This window comes from Colletotrichum gloeosporioides (genome assembly GCF_011800055.1).
Source record: "Colletotrichum gloeosporioides strain Lc1 chromosome Unknown consensus_8, whole genome shotgun sequence".
Taxonomy (NCBI): domain Eukaryota; kingdom Fungi; phylum Ascomycota; class Sordariomycetes; order Glomerellales; family Glomerellaceae; genus Colletotrichum; species Colletotrichum gloeosporioides.
The window spans coordinates 390,732-404,724 of record NW_025544653.1 but is presented as its reverse complement, the minus strand read 5'-3'; the positions used below and the strand labels follow the sequence as shown (position 1 = coordinate 404,724).

Below are 13,993 nucleotides of genomic sequence, written 5' to 3'. Positions count from 1 at the left end.
AATTCCCCAAGCGAGTGAGGCTCGTCGCCGCTGCCCTTGCCATACTGCCCATACTATCCTCACCCATGCCCTATTTCCTCCTCGTATTTCCTTCCTTGTCTTTTGTGCCCTTCTCGCGTCGTATTCAGTGATTGCTGAAGAGTATTCGGGAGCAACAATGTGCGCGCACCCGGGCATCAAAATTCTGATCCGTAAAGAGAAATCGGATCTGATCAGATGCACTCAGACTTCTCAAACAGTGTAGTAGAAAGTCGGCTCGTTGTCTCCCAGTTCATCGATCTCCTCCTGCGTTTTTCCATCCAACCGATAGTTTCTCTTGCCTTGGATACGTTTCAGGTTCTCTCTACTGAGTAGTGCCATCATCGTCAGACTCCCCACACATAGACAGAGGGCCATGAACGCTATGACAATGGCATGGCCCTCAATGAACAAGGGGGGTTTGCGGTAAGTGAACGAGCTGAGGATACCGCTGAGGTTTCCCCACCCGATGACAAACCCCAATACCACGCCACGCTTGTACACTCCCTGGGTGTTGTTCGCGATCCAGGTAATGGTGTTGCTGACGCACGGGTACAGACCCATCACCCCAAGACAAGTGCCGATGTACTTGATCTTAGGGCTATCCGCCGCAAGAATCATTGAAAAGCCGGCTATACCGACCATGCTCACGAAGACGTTGCAGATACCACGCACCCTGAATTTATCGGCTAGCCATCCCATGAAGACCGTAAACACCGCGGCGGCGGCGTAGGGGGGCACCGTCCAGAGTTGGGATTGAATCGTCCTAGTGTTCAACCCAAGATCGTCGATGATCGTCGGCAGAAAGAGGGTGACTGCGAACAGAGGCATGTCGCAACCCATGTAAATCGCCATTGACATCCACGTCTTCCAATCGCGCATGGCCTGCCAAAAGTACAAAGTCTTGAAGCTTTCTGGGCGGGCGGTGGCCTGCTGGTCTTTTTCCAAACGGGCACGGAGACGATGTCTGTCTTCGTCGGATAAAAACGTGGCCTCTGCCGGAAAGTCATGAACCATCCAAAAAGACGCTATCCCGAGGACGAAGGTCAGAAGGCCTTCGATGATGAAAATCCAAGACCATCCGGGGCGGTTTCCGACGCCGTGCATGTGCTGAATTCCTGCCGCGAGCGCGCCTCCAAAAGATCCGGAGAGCGCGGCTGCTGAGAAGAAAATGGCCTTGAGATATTAGCAGAGACGATCAAAAAGAAGTAACGAACCTTACAGCTCGGAGACCGAATTCGTCTCGACGATACCAGCAAGAAAGATAATAGTTCACGCCGGGGAACATGCCAGCTTCGGTGAGTCCTAGGAACCACCGCCCCGCCATCAGTCCACTCCAATTGTACACAAATCCCATGAGGGTCATACATGTTCCCCAAAGCATCCTATCTTGTCAGTGTACACAACAAACGTACCACTCGTTACTGGTAGTGTCTCTTTCTGACGTACATGGTAACCGGAATGAACACAGATGGCTTGTGTTTCTTGAGTAAGATGTTCGTCAACGGCTCAAATATAGAGTAAGAGACGAAGAAGATAGCCAGAGCGGCATTGTATTGTCCGTCGCTGAGCTCCAAGTCCTCGTTCATGCCCGCGATCTTTGCGTTTCCAATGTTTGTGCGGTCGAGAAAAGCAAGGAGGTAGAGAATACATAGCTCAAAAATGTGTAAGTCATTGTGGTTTCTCTGTGGGGAGAGACTCTACCCATGGGATGAGCTTCCAGTCCAGACGTCGAAGCAATCTCCGATCCTAAATTTCTGTCAATTGACTGGAAGAAGACGTGCGTAGTAACACTCATTACCGCGGCCCGCTCCGCTTCGCTTAGACCCTCATCGGGATTGGAAGGAAAGCCGGCGTTCGACACATGTCTAGCGGTGGCCTTTTCGCTCGCATCGTTGTCGGCCGCAGCTTTGGCAGCTTCTGCGGCCGTAGCTTTGTCGCCCTCATACTCGTGAAAGTTGACACCGCGTGCCGGGTCCCAGACCAGGTTGATGTCCATTTCGTTGGGATTACACACTCAATCAACGGTGATTGAACGGTCAGTGAGTTGCGCGACCAGTATCTTTGTGGATACTAGAAGCGGTAATCGACATCTTCGGGATTGAGATGAGCAACTCTCAGGGCAATAATCCATGACCTGACTATGGAATGGCAGTATTCTTATAGGATTCGTTCCCTGTGAGGGCTACACGATGTCATGTACACGGCCAGAGAGGTTTCGACCGACGGACCAACATCATGCAACTCATGGTGACAACTTGTGACGGCTTGAACTTAACACAGATTGATATGATAACTTACGCCTTACACGCTCGATCTTATAAGATGATTACGAGGCGAGTTCCTGAGGCGTCTTTGGGTCAATTACATAGACTAACAATCGACACTTTCATCAGGTGAATTTTCAAGTGCAGATCGCCCTGTGTGAAGTAATTTTCCATAAAATACAAACACGTCGGTACAACATAATTTCTAACTTCATCCGGTAATGTTGACGGATGTAATTGGAAAAGAGAATGTGGGGGCATCCGTCAAGGTAGCGCGGCTCACTGTTCACGTGGCCGTCACTTTCAAATCGTGGGGTCATAAGCGAGCCGAAAGGGACAATGTTTTTGCAAAGTTTTCTTTAACATGTGACAGCTTACCAACAGCTTCCAAACTTCGGTACTTGAGCTTATTTTGCATCATTTTGTTCAAGCTGGCCACGTTTCGGGCCTTTAAAGCCGGTCACCGTTCGCCAGTCTCCATGGTTCAACGCCTTGTCAATTTCGCGCAATTCGAGCACTGCATATCGGCCTATCGGTCAAGAACCCTTATAAGTTCGCAATTGTACTTGATTGGCGGTTGTACTGTTGCGATCTGGCCCCCTCGAGGCTGACGCCATCTTACTGACGTGGACGATCGGCTCAAATGCCAACACAACAGAGTTGAACCCCACATTTCGAAAGCCTCGAAATTGGTAATGATGTGGTCATTCAGCCAGTTCTCTCACATTGACTGAGCAATGTGTCACAAGGAGGCTGCCCAGAGGCGGCAGCCGCTTGATTTCATGGGAGTTGTAATCTAATTGCAGCAGACTCAGATGATAAACGGCCATTATATGGCTTCCGTCTTTGGAAGTCCTTCCGGCCAACTTTAGAACGGAGCTTAAGAACATCTCCATTTCCCGCCGCAAAGCCATCCCATCGCCTTGTGGATTGCAAGGCCGCAAAGGCGAAAGCCTCAATGTAAATAACAGCTTTGTTTCCACGTGATGATGGAACTTCATCCCAGCCAACCTTGTGCCCACAAGGCGGTCGCTAAGTGGTCGGATGTTAGGAGCCACAACATGTTGCACAGCTGAGGCGTGATATGATGAAAACGAGGTCGAGTGGCGGAGCGGTGGCGTATCGGTTGCGGATTTGTCGGCAACGTCCAATCTGATATCAATTCATTTCTAGAATTGGTAATCCCCTCCGGTCAGCTCTACCAATCCCGAGACACGACTCCCCGGTATCGCATTTTCCCACTTCGAAGCTTTTCCATAGCCTCGTTGATCCCGCTCTCCGTGAAAGCAAAAGACTCGATGACAGGGAGCACCTTGTGTGCTGCCGCAAAGTCCAACATTTCTTGGTGCAAAGGAGGCGAGCACGGCAAACTACCGCGAACCGAAATTGCATTCATCACCAGATCCATGTACGAGACTTTCAAATCCTCCGGATCAACCGTCATTGCGAAAATGGCTCCACCTCGCCGGAGCATTGGAACGATAGCCTTCCAGTCCGGCTGTTGGGAACCAGCGAGCAAGATGACATCCAGCAGCTTCAGCCCTTCGGGACTGCTCCCGGACTTCGCTCCGCTCAGGCAGACAAACTCAGAGGCGCCGAAGCTCCGAGAGTCGGCCTCTTTGCCCGGGGAGTGGGACATTGCCACCACATGGCCACCCATTTGTTCGGCGAACTGGATGGCCAGGTGGCCGAGGCCGCCGACTCCCAGGACACCTACCCGTGAGCCATTATGGATCTGGGCGGCTTTAAGTGCAGAATACACGGCCGCGCCGGCACACATCAACGGGGCTGCTTGAGCAGACGAGATGGAGTCCGGGACCTTGAATAGAAATGACTGGTTCCTTATAGCGTGAGATGCAAAGGAGCCTTGATCTAGGTTCGACATGCCATACAGCTGGCGCTGGTCGCAGTAGACATGCTTCCCGTTCCGGCAATAATGGCACAAGGCACAGCTTCCATGGCAATAGCCCCATCCAACACGGTCGCCACTGCAATGACAGTCAGCACCAGAACTTTATTCGCGAAGGCTCTTGATGACCACTTACATCTTCAGATCTTTGACTGCTCCGCCTACACTTTCGACCACGCCGACCCCCTCGTGGCCTAGAACCATGTCCTGGGTCTTGTAATGTTCATCCGTACCACATAGCCCGGAGTGGGTGATTTTGACAAGAACTTGATCAGGTTTCAAGATATCCTTGTTTGTTGGAATATGGTGTTCAACAACCTTTCCGTTGGCAGAACCCTTGTACACGGTAGTAGTGGTAGCGGTGGACATGATGGAGGGCTTGTTTTGAAAGATATTTGTGAACAAGTAATTGATAGTCAATTGATAACGCACATGGCTTCTGACCACGGTTTTATCTCAAGTCCTCAGACATCTTTATATTCGCAGTAGCTATTCGAACACGATGGCCTCGGAAAACACTTGTCATATCGCAGGGAATTGTTTCGTTGCTTGATGCCGTCACCCCCAGCAACGTGCCTGACAATGACACAGAGCCGTGGACTAAAGATCAACAAAGATCCCCCACATGCTGTCAAATTGGCGAATGATTGCCTAGACGTGGCCCGAGTTCTTGCAAGGCTTTTGTGACTCGCAATAACCCGATGCTCTCGGGCCCGGGTTGCAGTCGCCTGATTGGTCACTTTGAAAGCAGTTTGCTTTTGAATTGGCCAACGGAAGGGTTCGTCAACATCGCCGTCCAAAATTGAGCCCACAATGTGGATTGACAATACTCTGGCGATGAAGTTTCGGGATCGCACGAGAAAGAATTGTCGCATACGTGGGGATAGATGAAAGAGGTTATAAGAAGGCTCCTCTACGATGGCTCGAACCCCAATCCTGTCGTGACATCCAGAGACACATTCTTCAAATAGTTACAAACTACACGCCATACCATCTTGCAATCGCCCACCATGCCTACCGAAGAAGAGCAGACCAACATGAATGTCATTGCGGAGTACTTTGCAGAGTACTGGGGCAAAGGCAATGCAGACATCGTGGACAAACTCTGCGCGGACAACTTTGTCATCAACTACCCCATGCATGGCCCCCGATACGGGAAGGAAGCAGCGAAGAAGATGCTTCGGGAGTTCAAAGAGGTAATTGCTGTTTTCCAAAAGCTCCCTATTCAAATCTTCTAGTTCTGATACTCTGGGCAACAGGCATTTCCCGACATCTCGTTCCATGCCTATCAACACCCTCTCATCGCCAGCGGTCCGTACGTCGTCGGTCGATGGATTGGTGGAGGAACGCACACTGGTGTGGCTTTTCATGACCTGGCGGTCGGTGCGCTGGACCAGCCTAACACGGGCAAGAAGATGTACTTCTCAGGTACCACAATCTTCACTCTGAAAGACGGCAAGATTGTGGACGAGACGGGAGAAGAAGGGGCTTTGACGGCGCTTCAGCAACTGGGACTTATTCAGGGACCGAATGCGGGGAAAGAGATCAATTATCTCCACGAGTAATTGGAATACAGCTGGTGTTGGTTGGTCCTAGGCGAGTTTTAGCAGCGCAATAGAGCCCAGGCATTCTCTCCACAGCACTGACTCAGCCCCGGTGAAACCATAAAGGGAGCCCATGCCCCAGCTGTCTGTTGATGAATTTCAAACAAAGCATCCTCACTGCAACAACCACTGACCACCACCATCTCTCATGTCCTTCGTAACAGATCAAACACGTTGGCAAGCCCTCTGCAACAGAACACCAGCCGCTCACGCATCATTTATCTACGGGGTCCTCACAACTCGCATTTTCTGCCGTCCAACATGCCCAGCACGCCTCGCACGCCGAGCCAACGTCGTCTTCTTCGACGCCGCTGATGACGCCGTCCGTGCAGGCTTCAGGCCCTGCAAGCGCTGTAAACCCGACTCGGCAACCCCCGAACGGCGCAACCAGGAGGTGGTCCAGCGAGCGTGCGGCATCATACGAGAACGTAATGGGGCAGTCACTCCGGCAGAAGCCGCGAAGCTGGTTGGGCTGTCGTACCGATACTTTCATGGGGTATTCAAAGAGTTCACCGGCGTGACGCCGGCACATTTCGCCAGGCAGTCCAGAGAAGAGCAACTCGGAGATGCAGTAGGGTCTGCAAGCGTAAACACGCCGCCGGCCGCGACTTCAATGCACACAACAGCGATGCCTAAGACGAGCAATGAACTGTGTATGAACAACAGCCTTAACCCGGCAGAAAGCGGCTACAAAGAAGGCTCTTCGGAAAACCCCGAATTAGAAAAGGATTTGGACTTGATCTGGCAAGAAATATGCCAGGATGACGGCCACGCTCTTTGGGGTCAGGTAGATGAGACTCTCAATGGCGAAGTGCCATGGAATGAGTGGCTATCAGCTACTTATCAGGTGAACGACGTAGGTATCCAGGATTCCGAATGGATAATATAGAGTATTAGCCTGCTCAAATGGGGTTCTCTCCTCTGGTAGCTGTGACGACTCGCGATACCATGTGCCTGGGTCGCTTTGAGGGCCGGATGCGGTAATGGTGCAACGTAGGCCGGGAGCTGAAGCCGGCCCGTCCCGGGCTCCCAGAGGCTAGGCAACCTGGCAACTAGGATATCAAAACAGACAAGACAGGCGTTGCAGCATGCACCAATCTTCCATCCAGCGCCACATACGTCTTGGCTAAAGATGGTATTCATGATTAGTACCAGCTGTCCCTATCACTGACGTTGTCATCGCCATCTTTATCCAAGACCACCATGTGCCTGAATAGCAACTTGCTTCCCTTTAACTCGTGCAGATGGCCGTGGTATAAGGTTTATCCTCTACGACGCCGGTTTGAAGACGATACTTCCCCTTCCATTCAAGGATGAGGAGCATCAGCCTCTGCGAGATCGTTGAAATAGGCAGGGCCTTGGTGGATGGCAGAGCTAAGGATTTGAGGGTGTAAACTTCGACACGATTGATCAAAGAACAGAGCAACATCTTCATCAATCCGCAATCAAATGGCCGAATCTGCAATACAACAGTTTTGAAGAAAGTCGGAGGCTTTCGCCCTATCAAATTAAAACATTTGCTTGGAAAGCACGCGCTTGTAGATAAAAGTATGCAGGCATGATTCGTTTTTTCCAGCATCACCATGTCAGCCGACCGCTGCTCGTCCCAATCTAATGTGACAGGTCCCTTATGCGCAGTAAATATTTCCCATAACAACGGTGCCAGCCCTTCTGCAGATGTGGGCACCCCAAGGGTCCTTGGATTTGATGCTGACATCTCTGGGTACCGTGAATTCCGGGGGCGCGTATGTATCGTGGCACTACTAACGTCAGCAGCAGACCTTGATTTGGAACTATTGCAGACTTACACAAAATGTGTGCAACCCTTGACGTTCACAATCCCCGTTGCCTTCATAGCCGTGATCACACTGCATCACGACAGCTCTTGCTAGGACAGGCGACATGAAGAATGTGGCGAGCTTCATCGCGAGTACTTTAAGTGACAGACTGCCACCGGTCGTAGTTGCGAAGTAGTAAAGATACTAATGATGATCCAACGTCTTGTGAGTAAATAGCAAACTTGACCATGGTTGAGGAACATCAGGCTGTCATATATGTGCTCGTTCACTAACACTCTTTGTCGAGTTACAACCATCAACTGCAAATGGTTGCCGATGTCAAATAAGCGTAAAGCGAGACTGAAGAGTTGAATTTGTGGTTCCGTTGATCGATATTAGCGGCTGCCAAGTACGATGTTCGATTGTCGGCCAATCCGAACTGATCGCAGCCGTCTTAGTACCGCACAGGTCCGCCACAGAGTGCTCCTCTTCGCAACTGAGACGGGTTTCCTACTCCTAAAAAATCTTCATGTGCGCTGTCCTGCGATAATTTGAGAAAGAATACTTGCGAGAAAGGAGTATCATAGAATAAAATATTCGCTCCTCATAGATGTGAATCTCCAAGTCTTGGTCCTCAGCTGACCCAGCTGACTGTCAACTTATACGTGTTCCTCCTGCAGGCCAGCATTTTTTATCGCTGACGTAGAAAACATTGCTTGCAAGTTCAAGTTCACCAATAATGGACACGCGCATGACTAGCAATACGTAGACTGACTGTGTGGGGTCTTGGAAGTGCGCGTATACGGTCAGGTTCTCCTCTATACGGCGTAGGGGCGAGAACTGCATTAAGGGTTGTTATAGACATCAATCTACGTCTGAAGTTGATCTCGTCCTGCGGACAAGCCGAATAATGCACCCATATTGGACATTTTCTCTACATTGACCATTACAAAGTCGTTGAACGTTGATATTCTGTCTAATGGTCTCAGAGGCAGGGGCATCCACAACTTAGCCACATTAAAGGGAAAAGTCCCATGATATCTCTGTGTATGTTTGATCGGGTTTTCGCCATACGCCTTGAGAAGCCAAGACCACTCCTTTCTTCACATGGGAGCCGTTGTGTCTCTCAATAATCCCTTGCTCGGACACAGATGTCTCTGATTGGCCAGCTCCAAGGGTGCGTCATTCTCGGGCCGCCAAGGACTTTACGGCCCGGGAGTAAAGTGGAGACGGGACCCGGGGAGTATCGGATGGTTCCACGGAGCGGAATATCTATCCGGCATGTTCCGATAAATCCCCCAGTCCCGCCTGCAATGCAGATCGCTGACTCACCCCAAAGCCAGTCCCAATCGGCGACAAGCCCCCCCAACCAACTAATCCCCGAAAGACATGAGGGCTTTCGGCGGACTCATCTGACGTGAGAACTTCTTCGCTGGCTCAAAGCCGATGAGCATCTAACTCGCTATCTCTTCACGTGATGATGAAAATCAACAGACAATATTAACCCTCAAACAACCCGTCTCACTCTCACCTGCATCTGCCGACAGGGATATCTCAAAAGTGAGGGGCACTCACTCCTCATCCCACCTTTCATCCCACCACCTCAACAACCCCTGCCATCTCAAGCAATGGCCAAGCGCGTGTGCATCGTCGGTACATCACCCCCGAAATCCCCGTCCTCTTTCGTACGCCGGCCCGGTCCGGCACTCTAACACGCTCCGTCAGGCGCCGGCCCCTCCGGCCTCGTCGCCGCAAAGACGCTCCTCCACAACACCCCCGCCGGCGCCTTCACCGTCACAATCTACGACGCCCAGTCCCGCATCGGCGGCCTCTGGCCCACCCGCCGCGACGACGCCTCCGGCCTCGTCCACCCGCTCATGGTCGCTAACCAGAGCCGCCACACCGTCCAGTTCAGCGACCTCGCCTGGAACCCCGACGAGCCCGAGTTCCCCCGCGCCTGGCAGATCGGCCGCTACCTCGAGCGCTACCTGGACCGCTACAAGGGCGCCGACGTGAAGCTCGGCCACCGCGTCGTCAAGACGGATCTCGCGACGGATGGCACGTGGAGTGTTACCGTTAAGTCCGACGCCGGCGGTGAGGAGACGAGCGTGTTCGACTACCTGCTCGTCAGCTCCGGCTTCTTTGGCAAGCCCATTGTCCCGGACGTTGCGGGCGAGACGGATGTGCCAGTCATCCACAGCAGCAAGTACCGCGACCTGAAGTCTCTCTTCCCTGATGGAGTGAAAGAGGGCGGCAAGATCTTGGTCGTCGGAGGCCAGATGTCCGGCGTGGAGATCTCCGGCACCATTGCAACGCACCTCTCCGCCGCCGTGAACGCACCCGATCCGGTCCCGGTTCCGAACGCGGACAAGCTCTCGGTCCATCACCTCGTCCAACGTCCGACTTGGGTCTTCCCGCTGTACACGACTCCCAAGGTATCCCACCTCTCCTCACGCTCACATCTCTCTCAACTGACACATTCCAGCCCGGCTCTCCAGCAGCCCCCTTCCTGCCCCTAGATTTCCCATCTTACAACCTCAACAACCGCCCTCATCCCCTGCAAAACAGCCAGGGCCACATCACCCCGGAGGCCGCAAAGACAACTCACACAATCTACACCACCTCCCTCGGCCAGGACCAGTCCTCCTTCTCCCCGTCCGTCGCCGTCACGCCCTCCCACCACTCCGAGCCCGCCTACCTCGCCGTCTCGGAGAACTACATGGAGTTCGTCCGCTCCGGCCTCATCACAGTCTCCAACGGCAAACTCACCTCCGTCTCCGGCACCACCGCCACAACCACAACCTCCCCCGTCGAGAACATCGCCGCCGTCATCCTCGCAACCGGCTTCGACCCCTCCCCCTGCCTCTCTTTCCTCCCCGCCCCCGTCCTCGAAACCCTCAAACACTCCCCGAACCACCCCTCCCTCCCCCTCGCTCTCTCCTTCCACGGCACCCACCTCAAAGACCTGCCCACCCTCGGCTTCGTCGGCTTCTACCGCTCTCCCTACTGGGGCGTCATGGAAATGCAAGCCCGCCTCGTCGCCGCCCTCTGGACCTCCTCCTCCACCCTTCCTCCTGCGCTCTCAAACGCCCTCCTCGACGACGCCTCCGACTGGCGCACCGTCTCCCTCCGCGACGACCCCCGCTGCTCCCAGTTCCCCATGGGCGACTACGCCTACCTCATGCAGGAATTCGCCGCCGCCCTCTCCATCCCTATCTCCCCCGCCCCGACCCCAGCAACCCCCGAGCTGCCGCACAACAACAAGCCAATGGACATCCTCACCCCGGCGCGCTACCTCTCCCCGCTCGCCTCCCCCGAGGCCGAGGCCGAAGCCGCCGCCTCGCTGGCGCAGACCCACGCCACCGCGGTCGCGGGGCTGACCACCCCGCGCTTCGTCGCCAAGGCCGTCTTCCGCAGTTTGCTCGGCACATGGTCCCTCGAGCGCTCCCTCACAAGCCGTCTGCCGACGCACCCTAGCGGTCACTTCAGCGGCACCGCGCGGTTTCTGCTGCGCGACAAGACCGCCGACGGGCTCAAGTGCGTGTCGGGCTCTGCGCCGGGAGAGGATTCTGAGGATGAGGGGCTGGCGACGGAGTACCTCTACATCGAAGACGGGGAGTTCCGCGCCGACAACGGGTTAGTGTTCAGGGCTACGCGGAGGTACGTATGGCGGTATGATGAGAAGAAGGACTGTATCAGTGTGTGGTTCGTCAAAACGGATGATGCGAAGAGGGCGGACTACCTCTTCCACGAGATTGAGTTCTTGCCGCCCAAGGGAGAGGATGCCAAGGGATGGAAGGCGCAGGCTGGGCATCTCTGCATTGATGATTTCTATAACGTGAACTATGATTTTACGTTCCAGAGTGTGAATTTGAAGGAGTGGAATATTGGGTATACGGTGAACGGGCCGAAGAAGGATTACACGATAGCTGGAGTGTATAGACGACAGACATAGACAGATATCACAGCCGGCAGCATATTAGAATTCAATTTGATGAAAGCTTCATTTTGAGGGAAGTTTCTCAGGTACAAGTAGAGTGCTGTCCGGTTCGTTCCTGATTTTGAATGCTACTAATGATATTTATGTGTATGCTTACCTACCAACACAGTGTTATCAGGTTTTCTCTCCATCACCTAAGGCAAGCCTCAACGTGGCTCAATGTCAATCCTCGTAGTTCCCAAAGCGCCTTCTGCAAGTTGAACAACGGTTCCTGTGCCCGCCAGTTCCTGCTCTTGCTCTGTTAAGAATCGGTAGAATCTCTTCCCCAACGGTCGGTTCGTAGAAGGTCGTGCGGAGCAGGCAGTGACGACTCTAGTTAAGGTCTCTGCCGCGGATGCAGATGAAGTTTTGTCAACCCGCTAAGCATAGTCGTCGACGTCCGACATCAAGATGTCTCCGTCGCAGTCAATCTCACGCAAGCTACCATCTGCTTGTGTTGAAGCTCGTGTCATCCGTGGTTGCCTTCCGGTATTGAGAGCCCAGCACCGCCCCAAGCCTTCGGCGCTGAAAGCCCAGATAAGCATGTCGGGACCGGAATCTACCGCTAGAGCTATGATATCCGAGCAGACGTCCACATGTTGACTAAGAACATCGATTGGGAAGGAAAGGCTGTTATGAGAGCTCGCTATCGGGCGTACGGTATTGTGCCCAGCGACGAAGGACAGAATCGACGGCTTTGGCCACCACCATCTCCACTGTGCCACTGCTCCGTCGAGGTCTTCCAACGTGCCATAGAAGCTAATATCACGGAACACGTCTGGCGGTATGTTGTAGCAGACGAGAAGCTGTTTATCGACTTCCTGCAAGCCTTCTTCAGTCGTATGTGTTGCTGGAAACACAGCAACAACACGCACGCCATGCCTGAGGTCGGTACTCGCGGCGTACACAGTTGGGGCACTTGAGGTGGCGCCGGCAGGTGGTATGAACCGAGCCTTCCGTTGAAATCGGGCGGTGGAACCTCTTGGCGCGTCTGCGCCCAAATATAGTGTTTCGGTTTGAGGGTCCGTAAAAAGAACGTGTGAGCCATCACCCAGAGGAACAGCATGCGTGTTGACCCATGACTCAGCCGAACCGGACCATGATTGAAGATGATGTTCTCCGGGTCCGGGACTTTGACGTGGAGTAGGAAACGTGAATGGGTCGGCAAGTTGCTCGGTGACTGTGTGAATACTGGTAATTGACGTCCTTGGCCCGGCGGCGGTTGTTTTGAGGCTATAGACAACGGCTGTTTTATCAAAGTGTTTGAACCTTACGAACGCGTCGTATATGGGATGTGTCGTAGGACGTACAGCGGCGGTTGAGCTGATGAGCCTAAGCCACAGCGACGTATCAACTCCCGATGCTTCGGGATTGGGCGGAAGGAAGTACAGAAAGTCACTTTCTGTGGACAGAGGGAAGTGTCGAGCGAGGTCTTGGCCAGTTGGCTCGTCAACCTAGTGAAGCTCAACCGCAGACGCGCAGCCGAATGCTACACACTCGCGATGTGGACACATGGCAACGGAACGGGGCTGATCATCAGCGCCACCGACGCTGTAATAGACCCTTCGTAGAATTGGCGGTTCGCGCCACGCATGCCATTGTTGGCAGACGCAATCCTCATCTGGGTTTATGTATGAAGGTTCCGTGTCGTTGTTCGAGGGGCCTGACGGAGCCTGGGATGATGTAGTCTCCCAGCCAGATCTTTCGTAAGAGGACAGGTCACAGACCAGACCAACCTGTTCTTCGATGAGAATACCAACGGTGTGTCTTCCTAGGCTGGCATCTATTGCGCAAGCGATGATGTTCGCAGGACACAAGATTCTCGCCACGGGCCTGGGTAGGCCTCTGGGGCGGGAGCTGTCTGCTAAGGCCGACTGTGACCAACGGGAGCGACAAGGTTCGCACCGGTGATCCAGCTCGTAGATATCGAGTGTTCTGTTGTGGCTGGCCATCAAGAACCGACCGCACACACTGGTGCAGAGTTTATATGCACCTATACCATCTCGACAATCCGAAAACAGCGTTTGGCCGACCTCGACAAAAGCAGGCTGCCCGGTGGAGTACTGGCAGCAGAGAGAGCATTCCCTCGATAGCCATTTCGACATTGTCCATATTTCATCGAGATGTTGTTTCCGTTGGGAGAAGAGGCCGAGACCGAGGATGTCTTCGACGCTTGACCACCATCCGCCCCTTTTGAGCATCTGAACGAGGATCGACCGGTCGAGGCTTGCCGTGAACCAGGACCGACAGGTATGTCTTGCAGAGTTGAAGTTGCAGGGATGTAGGTAAAGGTAGACTTGGTGCAGTATCTCGACGGGAAGTCGCATGGGTGGTGTTTCCGACGTCGCGGTGGTGCGGGTGTCGTCGCATTCGGAACGTAGCACATCAGGTAGCTCGCCATCCGCGGTGGTGAGGTAATGAATGATGGGAGAAGTCAT

The 13,993-nt window shown here is 53.5% G+C and overlaps 6 protein-coding genes across 6 annotated transcripts; 3 read left to right on the top strand and 3 right to left on the bottom strand.

Moving 5' to 3' along the window:
* Window positions 1-231: 231 nt before the first annotated feature.
* On the bottom strand, window positions 232-2,017 carry GCG54_00010455 (putative transporter; the record flags this gene model as incomplete). Its single annotated transcript, XM_045410379.1, has 5 exons — window positions 232-1,194; window positions 1,241-1,403; window positions 1,468-1,673; window positions 1,723-1,767; window positions 1,820-2,017. The coding sequence occupies 5 exons, from the start codon at window positions 2,015-2,017 to the stop codon at window positions 232-234; spliced, it is 1,575 nt and encodes a 524-aa protein (XP_045270277.1).
* A 1,466-nt stretch (window positions 2,018-3,483) lies between these two features.
* Window positions 3,484-4,563, bottom strand: GCG54_00010454 (alcohol dehydrogenase; the record flags this gene model as incomplete). Its single annotated transcript, XM_045410378.1, has 2 exons — window positions 3,484-4,273; window positions 4,331-4,563. 2 exons carry the CDS (start codon window positions 4,561-4,563, stop codon window positions 3,484-3,486), a joined length of 1,023 nt encoding a protein of 340 aa, XP_045270276.1.
* A 641-nt stretch (window positions 4,564-5,204) lies between these two features.
* GCG54_00010453 (uncharacterized protein) lies at window positions 5,205-5,759 on the top strand (the record flags this gene model as incomplete). Its single annotated transcript, XM_045410377.1, has 2 exons — window positions 5,205-5,390; window positions 5,454-5,759. 2 exons carry the CDS (start codon window positions 5,205-5,207, stop codon window positions 5,757-5,759), a joined length of 492 nt encoding a protein of 163 aa, XP_045270275.1.
* Window positions 5,760-5,946: 187 nt separating this feature from the next.
* GCG54_00010452 (Regulatory protein ada) lies at window positions 5,947-6,687 on the top strand (the record flags this gene model as incomplete). Its single annotated transcript, XM_045410376.1, has 1 exon — window positions 5,947-6,687. The coding sequence occupies one exon, from the start codon at window positions 5,947-5,949 to the stop codon at window positions 6,685-6,687; it is 741 nt and encodes a 246-aa protein (XP_045270274.1).
* A 2,517-nt stretch (window positions 6,688-9,204) lies between these two features.
* Window positions 9,205-11,531, top strand: GCG54_00010451 (putative flavin-containing monooxygenase 1; the record flags this gene model as incomplete). Its single annotated transcript, XM_045410375.1, has 3 exons — window positions 9,205-9,229; window positions 9,302-10,011; window positions 10,062-11,531. 3 exons carry the CDS (start codon window positions 9,205-9,207, stop codon window positions 11,529-11,531), a joined length of 2,205 nt encoding a protein of 734 aa, XP_045270273.1.
* A 404-nt stretch (window positions 11,532-11,935) lies between these two features.
* Window positions 11,936-13,993, bottom strand: GCG54_00010450 (uncharacterized protein; the record flags this gene model as incomplete). The annotated part of the gene is made up of 2 exons (XM_045410374.1): window positions 11,936-12,546; window positions 13,555-13,993. The coding sequence occupies 2 exons, from the start codon at window positions 13,991-13,993 to the stop codon at window positions 11,936-11,938; spliced, it is 1,050 nt and encodes a 349-aa protein (XP_045270272.1).